The sequence below is a fragment of the Cetorhinus maximus genome, chromosome 29 (assembly GCF_964194155.1).
Source record: "Cetorhinus maximus chromosome 29, sCetMax3.hap1.1, whole genome shotgun sequence".
NCBI lineage: Eukaryota > Metazoa > Chordata > Chondrichthyes > Lamniformes > Cetorhinidae > Cetorhinus > Cetorhinus maximus.
Window position 1 is genome coordinate 16,028,130 of NC_135907.1, and position 20,532 is coordinate 16,048,661.

The window sequence follows — 20,532 nt, forward strand, 5'->3', positions numbered from 1 at the left end:
TTGGAGGACCGGGTCGGGCGGACATGTTGTGTGGAGGGAGCCGGAGCGAGTGAGCGATTGTAAATAGCAACGGACGGACGGACGGGCGGGCGAGAGGCGGACACGGAGCCTGAAGGAGGAGGAGGAGGAGGTGGTGGTGTGTGAGTGTGTTTGAGGAGGGGGGGTGAGGAGAGTGAAGACAGGACATTTAGACCGCCTTTTCCGACTCCCCCTCAACTTTGCTCCCTCTTCCCCAACTCCTCCTCTCCCCCCCCCACCCTCCTCTCCTCTCCTTTCAGCCCCCAGCACCAACCAAAAATAAAACTTGCTTCCCCGAGGCCTAGCGGAAATAGGTCAGTCCCCGGGCTTTCCTGGAGAGCGGGGCCGGGCCAGGTGAGGGGGTAAGCCGGGCAGGAGGAGGATTGGGTGGGGGGGGTTGGGGGCGGGGGGAGGGGTGGCGGGAGTTTGAGAGCGGATTTGGTGGTTGCCGGTTTTTGGGGGTTGGTTGGGGGGTGGGTGGGGGGGGGGGTCATCAGACAGGCGCCCAATGCAGCTTCTCGGCGGCCGATTGCTTCGCATTTCGCCATCTCCATCCAACCAGCAGCACCTCCGTTACCGTCTGGCGGTGGGAATCTACCCGCTCACCCGCATTTAAAAGTAAGTCTCTGCCCTCGCATAACTTTTGTTAGTTATCCGGGGTTGCCAACCCTCCAGGGCTGAACTGGAGTCTCCCAGGAACGAAAGATAAATCTCCGGGACTCTGCTAAGAGGAACCCAGGAGAGAGAGAGAGAGAGAAAAAAAAAATCAATCAATGGGACTTGTAAAGAATTCTGTGATTTATTTCAATAGCTAAGTTTCTTAGTGATTTAAAAAAAATATTGGAGATGTGGGGTGGTGGGCAAGGCTTCTTTTCTGGCTGAAGGTTGGAAGGCCATGTGATTAAGCTTCCAGGAAATATGTCCATCCAGAGTTGGCAACCCTGACCCCTTCACTCCTGTGGAAAACTTCAGTAGTATCTGGTCAGCCCGTGGATACTTTTGCTATCGCTTTCTGACTTCAGCTGTGTGCCTATTCCTGTTGCAGCATTAACTGGGTTGGAGGAAAGGAGAAGCATTTTCCTTTCAGGTATAAAAATCACTGTATGATGCACTTAGAAACACAACACAATGTTTCGTTGAATTGCTGAGCTGTGCAGGGTTGCTGTTGGCATAGTGGTGACGTACTGGACTGGTAATCCAGAGGCCCAGGCTCTGGGGACACTGGTTCAGATTCCACCATGACAGCTGGTGAAATTTTAATTTCAAGTCATAAAATCTGGAATTGCAAACTCATCAACAATGGTGATTGGATTGGCGATGAACTTGTTAAAAAAAATCTCCACCTAGTTCACTAATGTCCTTCAGGGAAGGAAATCTACAGGGAAGGCCTACATGTGACTCGAGACCCACAGTAATGTGGTTGACTCTTAACTGCCCTCTGAAATGGCCAAGCAAGCTACTCAGTTCAAGGAAATTAGGGATGAGCAACAAATGCTGACCATGCCAGTGAGATTAAAGAAAACAGATTGCTGAGGTCCTTGTGTAATAAAAACCTTTGCACTCCAAAAGGAATAATCGCCTGTGGAAAATCAGGTGGATCAGAGGGAAGATTTAACTGAGGTGTATAAAGTTAGGGGCCTAGATAGTGGATAGGATACATCTGTTTCCCTTAGGGGTATAAATTTAAAGTAATTGGTAGAAGGGTTAGACAGAGTTTGAGTTTTTCTTTACCCAGTGGGTGGTGGGGTCTGGAACTACTGCCTGAAAGGGCAGTAGAGGCAGAAACCCACCTTGCAATTAATAAGAATACTTGTAGATGCACTTGAAGTCCTGTAACGCACAGGGCGATGGACAAAGACCTGGAAAGTTGGATTAGGCTGGAAAGCACTTTTTCAGCTGGTATAGACATGATGGGCTGAATGGCCCCCTACTATGCCTTAAATTTTCTTATTGTTAGCTCGATCCGTGAAGTCAGTGGTAGGAATTCTAAAGATTGGCCTCAGTATACCTGGGATCCTGTTCTTGATGGCTATTCAGTGGCCCTATCCAGTTTAGTTGGCTGTGTGGATGTTGGTTGAGAAGGGGATCAGGTTAGGCTGTGATGCAGTCCAAGGTTAAATAAATTGCCAATAGTTTATGTCCAGATTTATATACAGAATGAACAGTTGGATGAGGTACTCGAGAGTAACTGGTGTCTGTGGAATTCCACCTCAGTAGAGGTTAGTCTCAACTTGCGTATTGCTTGTGAAGGCATTAGAGAGGATGCAGAAAGGATTTACAAGAATGATTCCAGGGACGTGGATGTTATATGGATAGATTGGACAAACTGGGACTGTTCTTGGAGAAGAGAAGGTTGAGAAGAAATTTGATAGAGGTGTGCAAAATCATGATTTTTGACAGTAGATAGGGAGAAACTTCCCATAGGTGGTAGGATCAAGAACCAGGGCGCACAATTATAAGGTGATTGGCAGAAGTACCAATGGCGACATGAGGAAAATCATTTTTACACAGTGAGTGGTTAGGATCTGCACTGCACTGACTGAGGGTGTGGATGAGACAGTTTCAATCTTGTATTTCAAAAATGGAATTGGATAATTATATGAAGAGAAAAAAAATTGCAGGACTATGGGGAAAAGGCAGGGGGTGGGTGGCTGGTGGTGGTGCAGTGTGGGACTAGCTGAGTTGGCCTTGTAGAAAGCTGGCAGAGACATGATGGACTGAATGGCCTCCTGCGCTGCACCCATTCTAGGATAATGGGAGAGATAAAAACTCTGGGGCAGAAAGAACATGTGAAAAGTTAACAATCGGAAAAGGCCTTTCAGTCCATTAAAACTCACCCTTCTAGTACATTAGCTCTTCCATCCTGAAATCTGGTTGGATCTTGAATAAGCTAAACGTCTTTTGTCTATGCTGCTTTACCCAGCAGAGTATTCCAAACATTTATCAATGGGGACGAAAGACCTTCCTCATATGTTGTAAGCTTTTCTGTCATATGTCAAGCTGCTGAGGAGGCAGTTCATAGCCTCTTTATAACTAATGTAATTTAAAAGGTGTAGTCTTGAAAGTGTAATTTTCTTTGATTGCTGGGCTTTGATTGATTGTTCAGTGGAATAGAATCTGGTTTATTTAGTGACGGTAGTGTGAGGGTAATGGTATATAACTGCATACGAGTGCTGGTATATAGTTTATGTTCCCTATCTTAGTCACTATTCAGTAATTCCTGCTGGAAACTGTGTTTATACATGGAATAGGTTCAGGCTTGGCAGTTGTGGCCCCAGCAGGCTCACGTGAAAAGGGTAGCACAGAAGTGACAGCAACATTGATATCCCTCCAGGTCACCTGCAGCAGATAAGAGGATTCCTGAGGAGCTGAACGGGGAAGGTCTGAGATCAATTCCCTGTCTCTTAATCAATTAGTCTTACATGGGGGCAGCGGGAAAGGGAGCTACAAGCTACCTTAGATGGATAGCTTGGCACAGTACTCACTTTCTAGGCACGCAAGTTATTTAGCTATGCTACTGGAGGGCACTAAGGTCCATAGGAATGTTTCCTTGCAAGAATTCAATATCTTGGGAGGAAGTTACTGAGGAAAGAGGGGAGAAAACACCATACCATACTGAATCATGTGTTCTATATAGCGATGAAGCTTTGCAGTGAGGCAAGTCATTTGGACTTGAGTGATGTAGTGTGACAGATTATTTGAAGCACTTCAGAATTGTTTTCTGTCTCTCCATTATCGTGTCATAGTATGCAGCAAAAAGAATGTCAAAAGCATTTTGTGTTGGAAACCAAATGCAAATGCATGGGAAGATATCTTTCAACTTTGCTTATGGCCTGAGAGGCTTCAGGGTGTGCATCTACAGAAAGACTCGGACGTTCCTGATGCAGGCTGATGACGGGTACTGAGGGAGTACTGTGTTGTCTGAGATACTGTTCTTCAGTTGAAACTTCAAACCGATGTTATATCTGTTTGTCCAGTAGATGTTAATTCAGTGGCAATTTTTGAGCAAACATATTCTTATTTAATCAGCATCACAATAAACACATTAACTGGTTGTTTATGTTGTTACTGCTGGTGGCCCGTTGCTGCCACAGAATGTCTACCAAGTTTGCCTACGTACGTGTAGTCAATGTACAATAAAACAGTGCGCGAAGATTGAAGAGATTTGATCCGGGCTGTATAAACGTTCATCCATCTTGTTTGAGCTGGTACAGTTTCGGCCATGGTACGTAGTTGGTCATTTGTGACGTATTTGTTGACTTGTAATGAGAAAGATAAAGTCTTTATCAGTTAGCTGAGTCACCTGGTAGAAAATATTCCATCTATTGTTTGACAAGTATATTTCAGCTGAGCTGACATTCTCAGAGTGACAAAGGTGCGTGTCTGTGTGTGATGCTGAGTTTAACCAGGAAGTATGAACTATAAAATGCCAATGACTAAGATGTTTCTTTACCTGTGGCGCTCTGTTGATGTGGACAAGGCAGCCACGTGCATATCTACATTGATCAGGGAGACGGAGATGAGGTTGTGGTGGGGCAAAAGTTTTATTTGTGGACAGCAATAGTGCGCCAATTAAAAGCTCAGTTTGGCCCGGGTGTGGTTTCTGAAGTTCAACTTTGCAGCTTTGAAGAGAGTCAGCTTAAGGCCTGCTCCTGATTCACTGGAATCTCCATTACAGAGAATTGACGGGGAAAGCTCCCTTAATCGGGCCCTAACTCTTATTTTAATGGCTACAACAATGTCAGACAAAATAACACTGTTACTTTGGAAAATGTATATAATTCAGTCAGTGTGTTCTGTATCCTAAATTGGATTGGTCTGATTCACTAAGGAAAGTTTTTCAATGTGGCTAATTCGATTTTATATGGTGGATTATTTATAATTATTGGGCGCTCTCAATGCTGGTTATAGTGACGACCTAATGGTCCCATTGCTCAACTTGAATTCTTGTACCAGACTGATCAAATGGGTAACAGGTACATACAAGATGCTAGCTTTCAGCTGATTGTTGCATTTGACCTCAGAATTTAAAATAGATTCCCCTGCTGATCGCTGTGGAAAGTGCACATCTGGATGTTGGAAGGGCATAATTGGTTTGGCTGTGATGTCTTGTACAGTTGCTGACACTTTATAAACACACAAAGGATGACCAATTGGCTGAGGAAAGAGTGATTGACCCACTGTCTGTCTTTCCTCCCTCTGGAGAGGGGTTGGTGGGAATATTGTATTGAGGGTCCACTATCCCCTAATTTACCTCAGTGACTCCCTTTAATCTAGGGAGAAGCGGTTAAGGCGTGTTGTTACTGTTTAACTAATTTACGGTGACCTGGTTATATCTTCTGCAACAATGCCAGCTGAATGAAGAAGCAACTGCTTTGATCTGAAATCTTACAGGGAAGAACTAAAAATAGCTGAGTGGTAATCTGAATTATAAGTGGAGTGATGCCGAAACTGCAACGGCTTCCTCCCCTGGCTTTCTTTGCTCTCCGTCCCAGTATACCTTAGGAAAATGACTGCCCGGCTCTGTTACTTAAGCTCACGTGAATTTATAAGAAGAAAAGATAAGACCTACAAAACCCACCCCGTCTGGAAAAATGTCAACCCCACCCACCTTCCATCTAATAGACCATTTAATCCCTGGTCTGAATGTCCCCTAAACCTGTTTATACCAATTCAGGGGATTTCTTTGGTAATTTACTCTACAGCACTCTAATCTTTTGTGTGTGTAAAAAGAAATTATCCAAACTCCCCTCAGTTGGTTTTTCCCTGGTCTTTGGGCCTTTTCTGTCACCTCTATTATTTTTACATTTCCCTTCTGCTTTCACTGGCAGCCAAGCCAAGGTAGGAAACTCATAACAAAAACAGAATTACCTGGAAAAACTCAGCAGGTCTGGCAGCATCGGTGGAGAAGAAATCAGTTAACGTTTCGAGCCTTCACGACCCTTTGGCAGAACTGAAGCATAGTTAGGAGAAAGGAGAAATATAAGCTGGAAACTCATCATGCCCAAGGAACTGTAGCTGTGAATCTGAGCCCAAATGCCCCATGGCAGAGTTTGTTTCTATACTGACTTGCCAAACACCATGTTACGTTACATCTGTTCTTAGCCGTTGCTGGAGGGAGTTGCTTAAGGAACATTTAGGTGTGTAGCTTTGTAGGGTGGTGCATGTAGTCCTAAAGCTGGGCTCTCCCTGCTGCACAGTTAATAGCACCTTTTAACTTGAGCCATACAGGCGTGAAGATCCCAGGTTTGGCTCTCGGCCTATACTGAGTTATCTGATCTCTGAATGTATGGCAACTAGGATGGCATAACTGGCATCAGCACCTCTGGCAAGTGAGGGGAAAATCAGACTGGGTTCTTTTGCCTACCTGCTGCCCAGTGGTTCTTAGTGAAAGGGTGCATGTGTTTGCATTGAATGAGCCTGTGATTCGACATGGTTGAATAACCTTATGTGCATAAAGACTTGGGCGAGATACCAGAGGGTGACTATACTCTGGCAAGCTTTGGCACTTTTAAAGAGCAAGGGAGAAAATCAGCTGAAATAAATCTTTCCTTACCTGCTTCAGAGTCCTGCCACTGGTTCCTCAAATTCTGAGCAATTTCACCCCTGCTCGTTTTGTTTATGAAATGTTGCAAAAAAATCACCCTGGTAACAATATGTAATCGTGCACTTCTTGCAACATCCACTATATCTAAAGTAGAACATTCTTGGCACGGTGCACTGCTGTTGTAAGGCACATTGCCAGAATTGGTAACTGTATTAAAGTACATGTGCTTTCTGAGCTGCTTAGCTGTTTGGCCCTGCAGTTTACCCCCACACAATGAGAGTTGTCTGCGCAGATCTGTTGGTGGAGGTATTGAACTGAGCTTAGACACTTTTCCTCTGGAGATGGCAGAATGGGAGTGGTTGCTGCATATATGCTGAGCTGGTTAGGTGTACTGATGATACAACTTTAGAGAAGTGACTTTTCCAGGAAGAAGAATACAGCATAAAATTTGCAAAGAAATTTCAATTGTTTATTGAACTGGACAAACTACTTTAACACTGAACAATGAGACGTATTCCACAGAGATAAGAGTTAAGAGATAAGGCACAAGCAAACAAATGTATGACATGGAATTGACACATACAGAGTTAAAGAGGAAGCTGGGAGTAACCATGGACACGACATCTTCAATTTCAAGACAAATGTGGTGAACCAATTTAAAAAGCTTGAAAGAAATGATTGGTCAGGAGCGATAGCAGTTATACAGTGCATTGGCCAACCATGCTTAGACTGCAGTTCAGTGGTAATACCCACAGAACATAAAGTTACATTAAAAAGATAGAGAGAAGAGCAACAGTACAGATCTCGGGTGGAAACTCAGTGAATTACGAGTTAAGGTCAGAGAAGCTTAAGCTTCACAATGGAGAGCAAAGTTAATTAAGCAGACCCATTGATGTACCTAAAATATTAAATGATGTAGAGTCAGATATTACTTCAGTATGATGGAAAGGAATACATTGAAATTAGTGAATTGAATTTTGAAGGAGTTAACGGGAAAATTGTCTCCCAGCGATAAATATTTGGGATAATCTAACTCATGGGTAATAATACCGTGGTTATTCACAAGCAGAATGGAAGAATTAGTGTATTATGAGTGTCCAGCATCAGAGGATTGAATGGACCCTGACTTTTCTTGTTTTCATCAGCTGCAGGAAATTGTCTTGAACGGAGGCCTGGGAGTTATTGCACGGCTGCTTTCTTGTCTGGGCATTCACGCTTAATATAGAAATCTCAGAGAGCTCAGGAAAAAATTGCCTGAGTGGCTAAAAAATTTGGTTGCTCATATATTTGACATCTGCATGGTGTTTGTGAGTGAGTAATGTTTGCTATAGATTGGTCTGGTCAAATTTCTTGAAAGGAATGATGCCAACTCCCTATTTATAGAACTTTGATAAAATATGGTTTTTACCTGTGGAGTGAGCTATCACTCAAGCTGTCTACATTGGATTGTGGCAGAGTTGACACAAACAAACGTTTTCCTTTCAGCTTCCGCTAATGACGATGTGTGGTTTGATCTTTGTTAGTTTTACTTATTGCTTGTATCCAGTGTCCCTTATGTCTCCTTCCACCATGTTCCACCCCTCAGACAAAGCAAAGTTGTCACCACTTCCTTTGCATTTTCCTTGAAATGAGTGCTTTCTTGGCTAATTATGTCCTCTATCATCGCAGCATCTATGGAAGGGCATTGATTTTCTCAGCATCGCAGAGCCTTATAACTCTTACAATTATTTCTTGTTGAGAATCAATGCTGTCCATTCCCACATTTTCTTGTTGCACTACCAGTTGTAAACTGAGATTCTCCAGTACCCATCTCCCTGATCCTCTCTCCTCACTACCCTTTCTTACATTCTAAATTGGAGACTTGTGACTTTGTTAGTATTCAAAATCAAGGACAGAGATAGCTGTATATCTGCATCCACTCCCCGAATCTAACCACCTTCCACCCTATTCTGCCTCTGTTTGCTCGCCTCTTGTTGCTCTCATCAATCTAATTTTAGTGATTATAATCCTGCTATCTAGCCTTTCTCTCCCTGCTCCTGTGGTGATATCAATTTATCTTTAGCAACATCCCTACTTCTATCAAAGCAACTAATTTCAAACCAATCTTAAACCACCCTCTCCAATTATTTTATCCAAAATATCCCCTTGCTGTCCAAAGTGTCAGAACTATTGTTGCCTTGCAACTACGTGCCTAACCCTCCCAGTGCTCCCTGTTTGGAATTCGGCAGCATTGTCTCACAACACAAAGACTGCTCTGGTTAAAGTCACTAGTGGCCTTATCTTTGATCCCCATGGTTATCTTTAATCCCCTTATCCTACTTGATCTCTTTGTTGCTTTGGTACCATTGATCATTCTAGTCTCCTTCAATGTCTTCTTCACAACCTACTTTCATGAGATAACTCACCATTGGGTCCATTCATACTTGTACCAAAGCATTAAATAGCTTTTGATGGGTTATCCTAAGGGTTGTCCCCAGGGATAAATCCTTGGTCCTTTCCTTTTCATTATCTGCCCTATAATGACATCAGTTGAATGCATAAGGTCAGGCTCCATATATATGTTGACAACACCTAGTTTTACCAGTTTGTCACCTCTTGCTGCCAAGACTTGCTTGACTCTCTCTCTTTGATAAGTCAAAATTTCCAGCAAAATGGAAGTTATACTTTTGAGATCCCATCAGCTTCTACATGTGGATCCTCTTATTTTTAACGTCCCCAGTTGCTCTTGGATCAAATCCAATGGGACCAAACCTTGATAGATTGTTTTTTGAAACTTAATTTTCTTCCCCATGTCAGTTCCATCACTGCTGCATTCCAGCATTGAAACATCCTCTACATTTGCCCTTCCCTCTGTTGTTGATGGGACTCTGAACTCCAGGTGACAAAGGTAGGGGTTATAGCTTCTGCAAGGTTCTTCTAGAAAGCCACCCAGCTTCATGTTCAGACTGCCTTACTCTCGCCTTATCCATTTAACCCCTTGCACTTCCATCACCCAGGTTTCTGTTTGGCTTCCTGTGTAATTTTCTATTAGTTTCAAAATCCTTGTCTCATAGCTTCAAGTGCCTGCAGATGCTAACCAAACATATTCAGCCTATGTCAGTACTCATACCCTTATGTTACAGAGGGCTTGAGCTGAGGTAAGGTGCTGTAAAATGTTTCTGATATGTATGATGAGGACAACACATAACTAATGAGGAAGTTTTGGGGAAAGCAGACACATGGGAAGAATGTTTGCAGATAATCACCAAGAGACAGCTAAGTTCTTTGAGCATGTATTTAGGGGAGAGAAACCAAAACACCTGGTAGTGACTGGGAAAATTGAGGGTAGCAGAGCAAGAGGGAAACAAAGGAGAAAATACACTGACAGCTCGCAAAACAGAGCAGGTACAAGATTCTGAGAACGCAAGATGTTAGCTGCGTTCAAGGAGTGTGAAAGTTGGAGAGCTATGATTGCTGATGCTGTAAAACTTGGCACCTGAATAAGAAGAAATTGTTTGGGGGCAGTAGCTCCCATTCTTGAAATTGTTATGAACTGTGTGAGAGCAGTGTTATGGATCAACTCACACGCCGTGACTCTTGAGTGTTTGAATGTTGTTTTGAGAAGTTTTGCTGTCCTGTTAATAGGTGAACAGATTTTTTGCCAAAGAAGTGATTGGACTGGAAAGGGACTGGAGTGGACGAACAAGGTGTTAATTGAAGTGGGTGGGCGAGGGTTGTAAAGAAGCTCAGTATTTGTGTTTGAAACTCTTTCGAGTTATCAACAGTCACAGATTGCAACTCTTTCGAGTACAATCACAGTTCTTGGTTTCCGGGAGTGGGACATGAACCCACAACCCTCTGATTCAAAGCCGAGGGTGCTATGAACTGAGCCACAGCTGACACCTCCTAGTTGTGTTTGAAGGCGGACTTAGGAGGAGGTAATTAAAGTAAAAAGTGAAGATTTTGAACAAGGACACAGAGAGAAAGGGCCATTGTTGCCACATGACATACAAACAGCATTTAGGAGCGGTTTACTTCCTGCTGATTTTCAGCTTAGGTGAAATGCTTGCAAAAATAGATTTTGATACAAAATAGGCTTCCATGGATTTTCTCTTTCCCTGTGTTAAGGAGAGGTAAATAAGTGATCATGTACACCTGTTGTCTGCAGTACTACTAACCCATTTTTACTCTGCGCTTTTTTTTATAGTCTGTGGTTCCTTCTTTAAAAGCTCGCCTAATACTGCAGTGAGCCTGTAAAATAAATGATAGAGCCCTGCTATTCACATGTGCTGTGGCTCCATCAAGTAGCCACAAATTGATGTTCTTGTCCATGGCATTCCTCAGGCAAATATTGTTGTTGGGCGGAGGGCTTGTTAACCACTCCGATTTCTGCTTGGTTGTTGTTCAGTGACCCTGATGGAAATGCACGTGTTTGGATGTAAGGTGAGAGTAGAATTTTGACTGTTAATTCACCCCTTCTCCGCTCACTTTTCCTTTCTCTCCTCCCCTATTTGAAATTCATAATGTATGCTCGCTGATGATGAATGATAATTAGCGGAAGAGTACAGCCGCCTCTATATCGCTATGTGAACCACCACTTTCAGGAGAGATGTGGTTAAGGGAGAAAATGTGTGTGGTGGAGAGGAGAATCAAGACTTAGACCTTTCCCACACTTAATGGTGTCTGAGGCAGACAAAGCATATGCTTATGTCTGTTTCCAGAGCTAGCTTTTCCTGGAACAGCTCACCAGCCTGTCGCCAGAGACTATAGCTTGAGGAGTACCACTCCGCATCGAGCATGGCTGATCAGGAGACTCTCCCACTCTCGCCGCCTGCCATAGATGTATTGGGAGGATTTACAGCTTGGTAATTAATCTATTTGGCCACATCATGAAGGTACCTTCCTTGGCCATCAAACCCTTAGGTGGAACTCGAACCCAGAGCTGCTGGGTCGGGCAGGGACATTACCCACTGCGCCACAAGACCTCCTGGGGACCAGAAGAAAACTTGAGAAAGTATTGCACTTGCCTCCCAAACTTTCATCTAGGTTTTGGGGAGCACAGAGCAACTGAACTCTGAAGGTGGCATATTGAGCCAGGGTCGGTCAAAGCATCCTTTTATATTCTGACCTGTGGTGGAAGAATGAGAATGTAGTTTGAATCTTATTGGAACATTTATACTATGCTTGGAGACAGGTGTATAGTATAAATACTGGACTGGATATTTATTTCTATATTAATCTATCTATATATATATTTATTCTTTATTCTACCTAATGCTTTCAGTTTGCGATTCTGTAGATAAAGTCTTGTCTGGTACTGTTGAGAGCCTATAATAATCGTGATGAGTCTTTTCTAATTGCGTCACACTGGACCAATCGATACCCACAAATTGCCATCTTGCCTGCCATTTTGAACAAAGAAATTGAAGTTAAAAGTTCACTGAAAACAAATAATCAGGAGCAGGTTACAGTTGAATTTGGCTCTTTTTATTTCTTGAGGTTTCTGGTTGAGGAAAAGTAACAGAAGCAGAGTAGAATAGCAACCTGTAAAATGAAAGGGTGCAGCTATTCCTACAACTGGAGAGTAAAGTCAAGGAATTATAAACTCTGCTGTTGAGCAGGTTTGTAGAACGTCATCGGGGTGGGAAGGAATGGAGTCCAATCACTACACGCTGGAGTGCCTCCCACCAGCATCCACAGGGAGAGGCGAGTGTCGGATCCATGTGAATCGATGAGCAATGCCAAAGGAGATCCACTGGTGTATAAATAACATTTCATTTGTTTTAAGAGGAAAGTGCACTCGCTTTCCATCCTGTTTCGCCTCATAATGCCAGGAAGAGCCAATTTGTGGCTGATACTTAGCAAGCTGCCTTGTGTCTGTTTTTCATCCTCCGAGGATAGCCATCCACTGTTTTGCCCTGGAGGCCATCCTTCACATGTAAGCAAAAGCAGCAAAAGTTAGGATATTCGACTGTGATGGGCATCACAGCTGCATTTACATTTTCCACTGGCAATAGGAAAGTGCTCCAAAAGTTGGAAAGCTGGGTGATTTCTTTTCCTCCAACCAGCCCCAGTGATCTAACTGCTACTTGAGCTGGATTAGCTAAATCAGCACAGATCATTGACCGAACTTGGAAGCTCGTGATCTGTGTAACTCAGTACCGCACCATCGGGGGAGCTGTGTGTTGTTTCCTTTGCTTCATATTTAAGTGCCACTCTAACAAGTCTGATGCAGCACTTACAACAACCCCACGTTAGACTGGCTGACTGAACACCCGGCTTTATGTTTTTGGGAGGAACTAGCTCAGTGAAGTGAGGGCTCGTGGCTTTTAATACTGGCAAACGCACTGGTAAGCACCCGACTGGAGAAGGCTGGGGCTTGGGAATGCCATCCGCTGCCTTTGCCTGACCTGTCTACTCTCACTGTTTTTGATTCCTGTGAGCCATGCCACTTGCAGGCGATGCCCCGGCAAGTAGCCACTTCCTGCATGACAGGTTGGGGAATAGAAAAAATAGGGGATGAGACAAAAAAAAACAGTGCGTGGAGTTCAAAATGGCAGGTGTGAACAGAAGCTTGCTTTAATATGCCCGTCAATAGAGGTGGGCCTTCTGGGATTGCAGTCATTTTCTAATTTAATAAGACGAACTAAAATCCATCTTTAAAAAACTCTAGAGAATGCTCACAAATACCATAGCTCCGACCGCCCCCTCAGTACCTGTCTCTTAAAATAAAGCCCTTTAATATGATTTTTTTAACTCCTCTAGCAGAGGCTTTATATATAGGTGTACCAGTCTGCAGCCACGTGGAGTAGCCATTTATCTCATCTTTGCGCACAATATCTGGAGACTTCTAAAGGGTAGGTATCTGTTTTTACCTCCATTTACCACCGTCTGATGGTGTGAGGGAATTACTGAGGACATGAAGGGTTTTAATGATCTATTTGCCAGAAAAGCAGATCTCAGTTCAACCTTGATTCTGCTCGCTGGTTTTAGATGTGGCAGATGGTGGTAAGTGGAATGTGTAAAGCAAGGACTGGATACCATTTATTACAAAATCGTCAAAGGATCACTGGCTTAGAGAATGTATTAATGATCATGTGACACTTTTGTGCCCTGTCCACATATAAAGTATAACAGTATCCAGTGGTATGATTTGTTTATAGATTTCTCTGCTTCCAAACTTGGATTGGATCTGGAGAGTATTTTTAGCTCAGATAAAATCCTGCTGATGGTAATGGGGAGCAGTTTTAGGGAAGGAGCATCAATAGAAATGGATCCTGAACCGTGGTTAATATTAAAATACATTGACTCAAGCATTATCTCTCCCAGTCTGGCTTTGATTTCCTGCGCAACATCTTGGTACAAATCTGCTGAATGGGCTTGCAGTGCAATATTGTATTTGCTGTCAGGGCTGGTCCTGAACTAGACGTCATTTGTGGATTGGAGTGTGTGTGTGGGCGGCCCACATGCGGGTGAGGTCATTAAAGTGTTATAGCAATTTGAGAATGAGTGCAGGAAATGTCTGTCTTTGCTCTTCCAATAAGCAGAATGGCGCTTACCGAATGAAATAAAAAAGTTTGATCGGTAATGTCGGCTGTCTGTAGGAGGAAGGCTCACATGTAACTTGTGTGGGCTTTCCCTGGGCGTTTTGCGCAAAGCTAAGAGGCAGATAATGGTAAGGCATGGAGCATTTTGGGAATTTGCTGTCTTGTTAACTGAGACATGGAGAGCGAGGAGAGGATGTGCCTTTTAATTTCACTGGAATGGAGCTGAGGCTCAGAGCAAAGGCCCACGCACAGTGCACAATTGGTGTTGCAAAGAGTAGTTTAGAACATGAGAGCAACACCTTCAGTGACTGAGAGTGTCTGAGCTTTATTAGGTCATGGACCAATTACCAGTCTGAACTGAGCTAGCTGAGGCAGCAGTCAATGTTAGGGAGGTGAATGTTGAATGCCCCTGGTTTCCAGCAGGCTTCACTGCAAAGCAGACGACAGGCAAGAAGATCAAGTTTGAGCTCAGTTGTGATGCTTCCCTTGGTTGAATAGCATTCTATGTCAATGGTCAAATCTGTCATGATGTACCAGGGCACTCGGTCAACACCTTCAGAAGACTAACAATCGAAATGTGTTAACGTAGAATGGGAAGGAATCAGTTGTTGAATAAATGAACATGAATTAAAATCCAGCCTATTTTGGTTCAAGAAATTAGAACCATAGTAAAGTTACGTTGCAGAAAGAGGCCATTCAGGCCATCGTGCCTGTGCCAGCCAAAAGAGAAAAAAGAAACTAGCTGCTCATTTTAATCCCAGTTTCCAGCACCTGGCCCATAGCCTTGCAGGCTACAGCACTTCAGGTGCAGATCCAGGCATCTTTTAAATGAGTTGTGTTTCAGCCTGAACCACCAACTTAGGCTGTGAATTCAAGATGCCCACCGCCCTCTGAGTGAAAAAGTTTTTCCTCATGTACCCTCTAATCCTTCTACCAATCACCCTAAATCTATGCCCCCTGGTAATTGACCCCTCAGCTAGGGGAAACAAATTTTTCCTGTCTACCCTATCTAGGTCACTCATAGTTTTGTACACCTCAATTAGCTTCCTTAGCCTCTTCTGTTCTAAGGAAAACAACCCCAGCCTATCAGTCTCTTCATAGCTGCAGTTTTCAAGCCCAGGCAACATTCTTGTAAATTTCCTTTATACCCTCCAGACCAATTATGCCCTTCCTGTAATGTGACCAGAATTGTGTACACAATTCCAGCTGTGCCCTAACCAGCATTTTATACAGTTTCATCATTACATTCCTGCTTTTGCATTCAATACCTCCCCAATAAAGGAAAGCATTCCATATGTTTTGACCACCTTGTCCACCTGTCCTGCCATCTTCAAGGACCTGTAGGCATGCACTCCAAGGTCTCTTACTTCCTCAACCTCTCTCACAACTTCCCGTTTGAGTATTTGCTTGCCCTCCCCAAATGCATTACCTCGCACTTTTGAACTCCATTTGCCACTTCTCTGCCCACTCAACCAAAACATTGATATCATTCTGGCGTCGACAACTATCCTCTTCACTATCGGCTACACGGCCAATTTTTACGTCATCTGCAAATTTCCCAATCATGCCTCCTACATTTAAGTCCAGATCATTAATACATGCAACAAACAGCAAGGGCCCCAACACTGAGCCCCGTGGAACACCACTGGAAACCGTTTTCCATTCACAAAAACGTCTATTGACCATTACCCTTTGTTTCCTGTCGCTGAGCCAGTTTTGGATCCAACCTGCCACCTTTCCCTGTATCCCATGAGATCTCACTTTCCTGCCCAGTCTGCCAAGTGGGACCTTGTCAGATGGCATACTAAAGTCCATGTAGACAACATCCACTGCACTACCTTCATCAATCTTCCTTGTTACTTCCTCAAAAAGTTATATTAATTTAGTAAAACGCGATCTCCCCATAACAAATCCAAGCTGACCATCCCGGATCAATCCTTGCTTTCCTAAGTGACAGTTTATCCTGTCTCTCGGAACTGATTCCAATAATTTGCCCACCACTGAAGTCAGACTGACCAGCCTAGAATTTCCTGGCCTATCCCTCGCACCCTTTTTAAATAATGGTACAACATTCGCAGATCTTCAGTCCTTTGGGGCCTCGCCTGTATCTAGTGAGTGAGTGAAATGTAATTCAAAGAGGTGACAGGTCTCAAAATGGATGCACTGCAGTGCAATTTTTAGTTTCAAATCGCTGACCTATTCCAGTGGGCCATACAATTCACTATATCTGCCTTGAAACTGGAGAGCACAATCTTTTTAAACTCGTCCAAATCCATTCCTGACTTGAAGCAATCTTCATGCACGCTGTGGCACAGCTACTCATTTCAAACCCAACATTATTTTCAGATGAGTTACAGAGCTGTCTGTTATGGCTTTTCCTTTATATAGCACTGGTTGCAAATGCCAGAATTCATCTTGAGCCACCCGCGGTCTGCTCCCTTATAGCTTGGCTCCTCTTACCTTGCTGACCTCCAATCTCTTACAGGTCCTCATACTGCAGTACTGTATCATAGTTGTTGCGAATTACTGGTAGCTCTTAGTTGGCCGTTCTTTATCGTTGAGGCTGGAGAGTGAGAATTAAGCTGCTTGAAACCCAGGCCCAGTAGTGTTTGCATCATGTATGTGTGTGCACGCTTTTGATTTCTTATTTCCCCTTCTTTGACCCAGCAGTTGTTAATCCCCCTAACTCAATCGGTGCTGTCAGTCTGTGATGTAGTTGTATTTTTTTTCCTTGCGTTATTTCTTTGCTGAAGGCAGTGACTCATCCCGGGGTGCATTTCTGCCACTCCCTGTAGCTCTTAACTACCTAGCTTGATTGTCTATTCCTATTACATGAGATGGGCAGTGAATACTGGCAGTCTATTGATTGTTGGTCGGCAGGAAATTATAGTTGAACTTAATTTGGGCCTTACCCAATAGCCAGATGTGTACTTTGCAGCAGGAAAAAAATGATTTATGCTTATGTACAACCTCTGGGCGTTCCCAAGCTTTTTACAGTGGTAGTCTTTGCAGTGTAGTCACTGTCGTCAGAAACGTGGCAGCCAATTTGTGCACAGCAGGCACCCACAAACAGCAGTGTGATCATAACCGTATAGGTAATTTGTTGTGCTGTTGGTTAAGGAATAAATATTGGCTAGGAAACTGGGGAAAACTTCTTGCATTTCTCCAAAATGGCATATTGGATTTCTTTTGCATCCGCCCAAGAGTGCAGAAAGGGCCTCGGTTTAACATCTCGTCGAAAGACAGCAGCGCAGCACTCCCTCAGTACTGCGCTAGAGTGTAAGCCTGGATTTTGTGCTAAAGTCTCTAGGAGTGAGACTTAAACCCTTCACAACCTTCTGACTTGGGAGTGACCAGGAGCAGGGGCCTTGCCTGATGATCTCCATTTCCCTCTAACTCAGTGGTTTCGAGGCCAATTCTAATACCGCATTGCTGTGTGAAATGATATCACCCAATTCTATGTGGTTTTGCGATGAGAACCTTGAACCTCCTGGCTTATGAAATGTATTTCCACATTGAGAGGTTGGGCAGTTCTGTGTGGAGAAAAATGGAAGTGAGCATCCAATAGCGACTCAGTTTGTAGCTGGGCCTGCTCTAAGACCCCTGGCAATGAGCACAATGAAAATTGAGCTCCACTGCGACTGGTTATTCCATGTTTAAACCTGGTCCTCTGGATGTACAGGGAGAAAGAGATTGGCCATGCTAGGTTTCTTAAAACTACCACTTCCAATGGTGAATAAAATTTGTCACGTCTGCATTTTGACAATTTATTAAGAGTTTCGGCAAGAATTTCTGAAGTGGTTAAATGTATTTCTTTGCCATTGCCCCTGACCAGTTCTGTTGTAACTGAGAGATGATTACAAGGGTTTAATTATTTTGCGGCAAGCATTTAAGAGCAAATTTTACTGTTTGAGTACAGGGAAATCGGACAAGGAGGAATGTGTGTTCTCAAGGGCAGCCTGCTTGATTTTTCTGTCTCTATAAATTAATGGATAGAACGTTGGGTGGGCTCCCTTTAAGGGCCTGTATTCTTTCCTGTCCAGTATTTCTAGCAGTCCAGTGCTTCAGGTGCAGAAACAGGAAAAATGTGCAATGCGTAATAATTGTAAGCTGAGTAGTAAACACTTATATGTATTTAGTTATATGTTTATTATTGATCTGTGTTAAATGGCCATCCTGTGTTTGTTGCTGATGATGGTGTCTGCCTGACAAGGCTACTTGACTTCACCCTGGCTCCTCTCTTTCCCATCTATTGTTGCTTGTTCATTCACTTTTCAAATGATGAAACACTCTCTTCATGCAATGAGAGTTCCTGCCTTCTTTGCTGCTATTTGCTCTTTTTTTTCCTGCATTTTGTTTTCTACTGTACTACTTCAGTGCTCTTCTCTTGAAGGGTTTGACTTTTACTGGTGAGTGCTGCCGTGGATGCCAATTTTTTTGGGAGGGTGTGGTGCGGGTGGGTACCTTGCCCAAGTTAACTGTGTTTTATTTATGAGTCTGGACTTTGGGTTGCTTGACCAAGGGTATGGTTGAATAACCAAGCCTGTTCCTGCCTTGTCCACTATATATACACATTCCGAAACAAGGGCAGATTGTACCCTTTTACCCTAAGGGTATATCTGCGTGACTCAGTTACGAGCTTAATTTGCCAACTGAGCCATCAGAAGAACACCGTCATTTTCCAAGTTATTTTCTCTCTCCAGGATTCCCCTCAGTTTTATGTCCCTAGCCCCTCTACTCTTTCTGCTCCACACAGCTGCTGCAGTCTTAACCTTTATTTCCTCCCTATGTTTTTCTATTCATCCTTGGGGTGTGGGCTTTGCTAGCAAGGCCAGAATTTCTTGCCCAGCCCTAGTCGTGATGGTGAGCCATCTCGAACTGCTGTAGTCCATGTGGTGAGAGTACTCTTGTAGTGCCATTAGATAGCGAGTTCTAGGACTTTGACTTGGAGGTGGTGGCGTTCCCATGAACTCACTGCCGCTGTCCTTCTAGATGATGAGATGGCCGGTTTGGGAGGTGCTATTGAACAATCCTGAAATGCGCCACTGTGGGTGCAGTCCAATTTTGATATACGTGATTTGTTGCATGTTTCATACCTGATTGCTTATACAACATAGCCTCTGCAGCCTATTATTGCCGGAAACACCAGTTGTCTGGAAATGTTTTGAACAGACCCAAGCAACTCAACATCGTTTTAGTACAGTACTCTGAGAGCAGAAGCTTGGAAGATACAGTATTTGGATAAGTAAAATAATTGTTATTGTTGCTTGATAGTGTTTTATCACTTTTATGTTTCAGGTAATAATTTATATCCACAGTGTTTTCTGGTTCACATACTTGTGGTTGTGCATCTAGCATCTAGAAAATGCCAAAACCCAGAAATGACTCAATCCCAAGCATTCTGGACAGGAGGGGTCACAGTGTAACTGTATTTAGAGTTTTCCAAGGTTCACGATTTTACCGCCTCTTTCCTTGGTGTCCTACAGCACATCATGTTTTGGAAGTTTGACCTTCACACGACATCGCACATTGACACGCTCCTGGAACGTGAGGATGTCACGCTCTTTGAGCTTATGGACGAGGAGGACGTCCTACAGGAGTGCAAGGCCAACAATCGCAAGCTGGTGGAGTTCCTGACACGACCAAGCAGCATGGAGGCACTTGTCACCTGCATCACCATGGAGCCATCTGATGATATGGACGAGAAAGTTCGATACAAGTAAGGGATTGTCCCACAGGGCTTGATTTTAGAGGAGAGAGGTGTTTGATAATTTGGTAAAATTTAACACTGGATTGGATTTCCTTTTTTTTAATCTTCCCTCCTTCACTGAAGATATTAAGACATGTTGGGGTGCATTCCATAAGTACTGGTTACCCTCCAGTACCTCATTTGCACCATAATTTTTCATTTATTAGCCTGTACAGATCATGATGTGAGGCCATACAACTGTATCATGACTGAACTCAATCCCTTCTCACCCAGTCTCCACACTAGTGCATTTTCTAGCAGCTAATGAGGGGTAGTAATCAAGATGTAGACACCTTAGTTTCTCTTTTTTCTCTCCCATTCCCAGCTTTACCATTGTTTGTACAGAGCCAGCAGATCCCTTTTCAGAGAGGGGATCAGATTTTGGACCTTGTGTCTCTATTCCATGCAAGGCAGTGCGTTTGCAGACTGAGTGGAAAGGTGAAGAGAGCAATTATTTTTCTTCCTAGTGTACGAGGGTTATTTTCCTACTCAAACTGAGTGAGAACACAGCATCTTAGGGAATTATTGATGTGTGTTCATATCTACGCATGAATCTTTATTTTAAGAAAAACAATGTTAATATACAATCTAGTTTGATTTCTATATAGACTGTCTTGGAGTTGACACTTTGCACCATCTCTATCTTCATTCTAAGGGCCTCAGTTGTGTAGCCTCTTAACCTTCTTTCAGCA

At 43.5% G+C, this 20,532-nt stretch overlaps 1 protein-coding gene across 1 annotated transcript in view; it reads left to right on the top strand.

Moving 5' to 3' along the window:
• Window positions 1-509: 509 nt before the first annotated feature.
• LOC144669295 (serine/threonine-protein phosphatase 6 regulatory subunit 3-like) overlaps window positions 510-20,532 on the top strand; it is a 99,714-nt gene continuing 79,691 nt past the window's right edge. Inside the window, exons 1-2 of the mRNA XM_078531639.1 lie at window positions 510-636; window positions 19,578-19,810. Of these exons, the coding sequence (XP_078387765.1) occupies window positions 19,584-19,810 (227 nt within the window). The 5' untranslated portion in view covers window positions 510-636; window positions 19,578-19,583. The remainder of the gene's footprint in view (window positions 637-19,577; window positions 19,811-20,532) is intronic.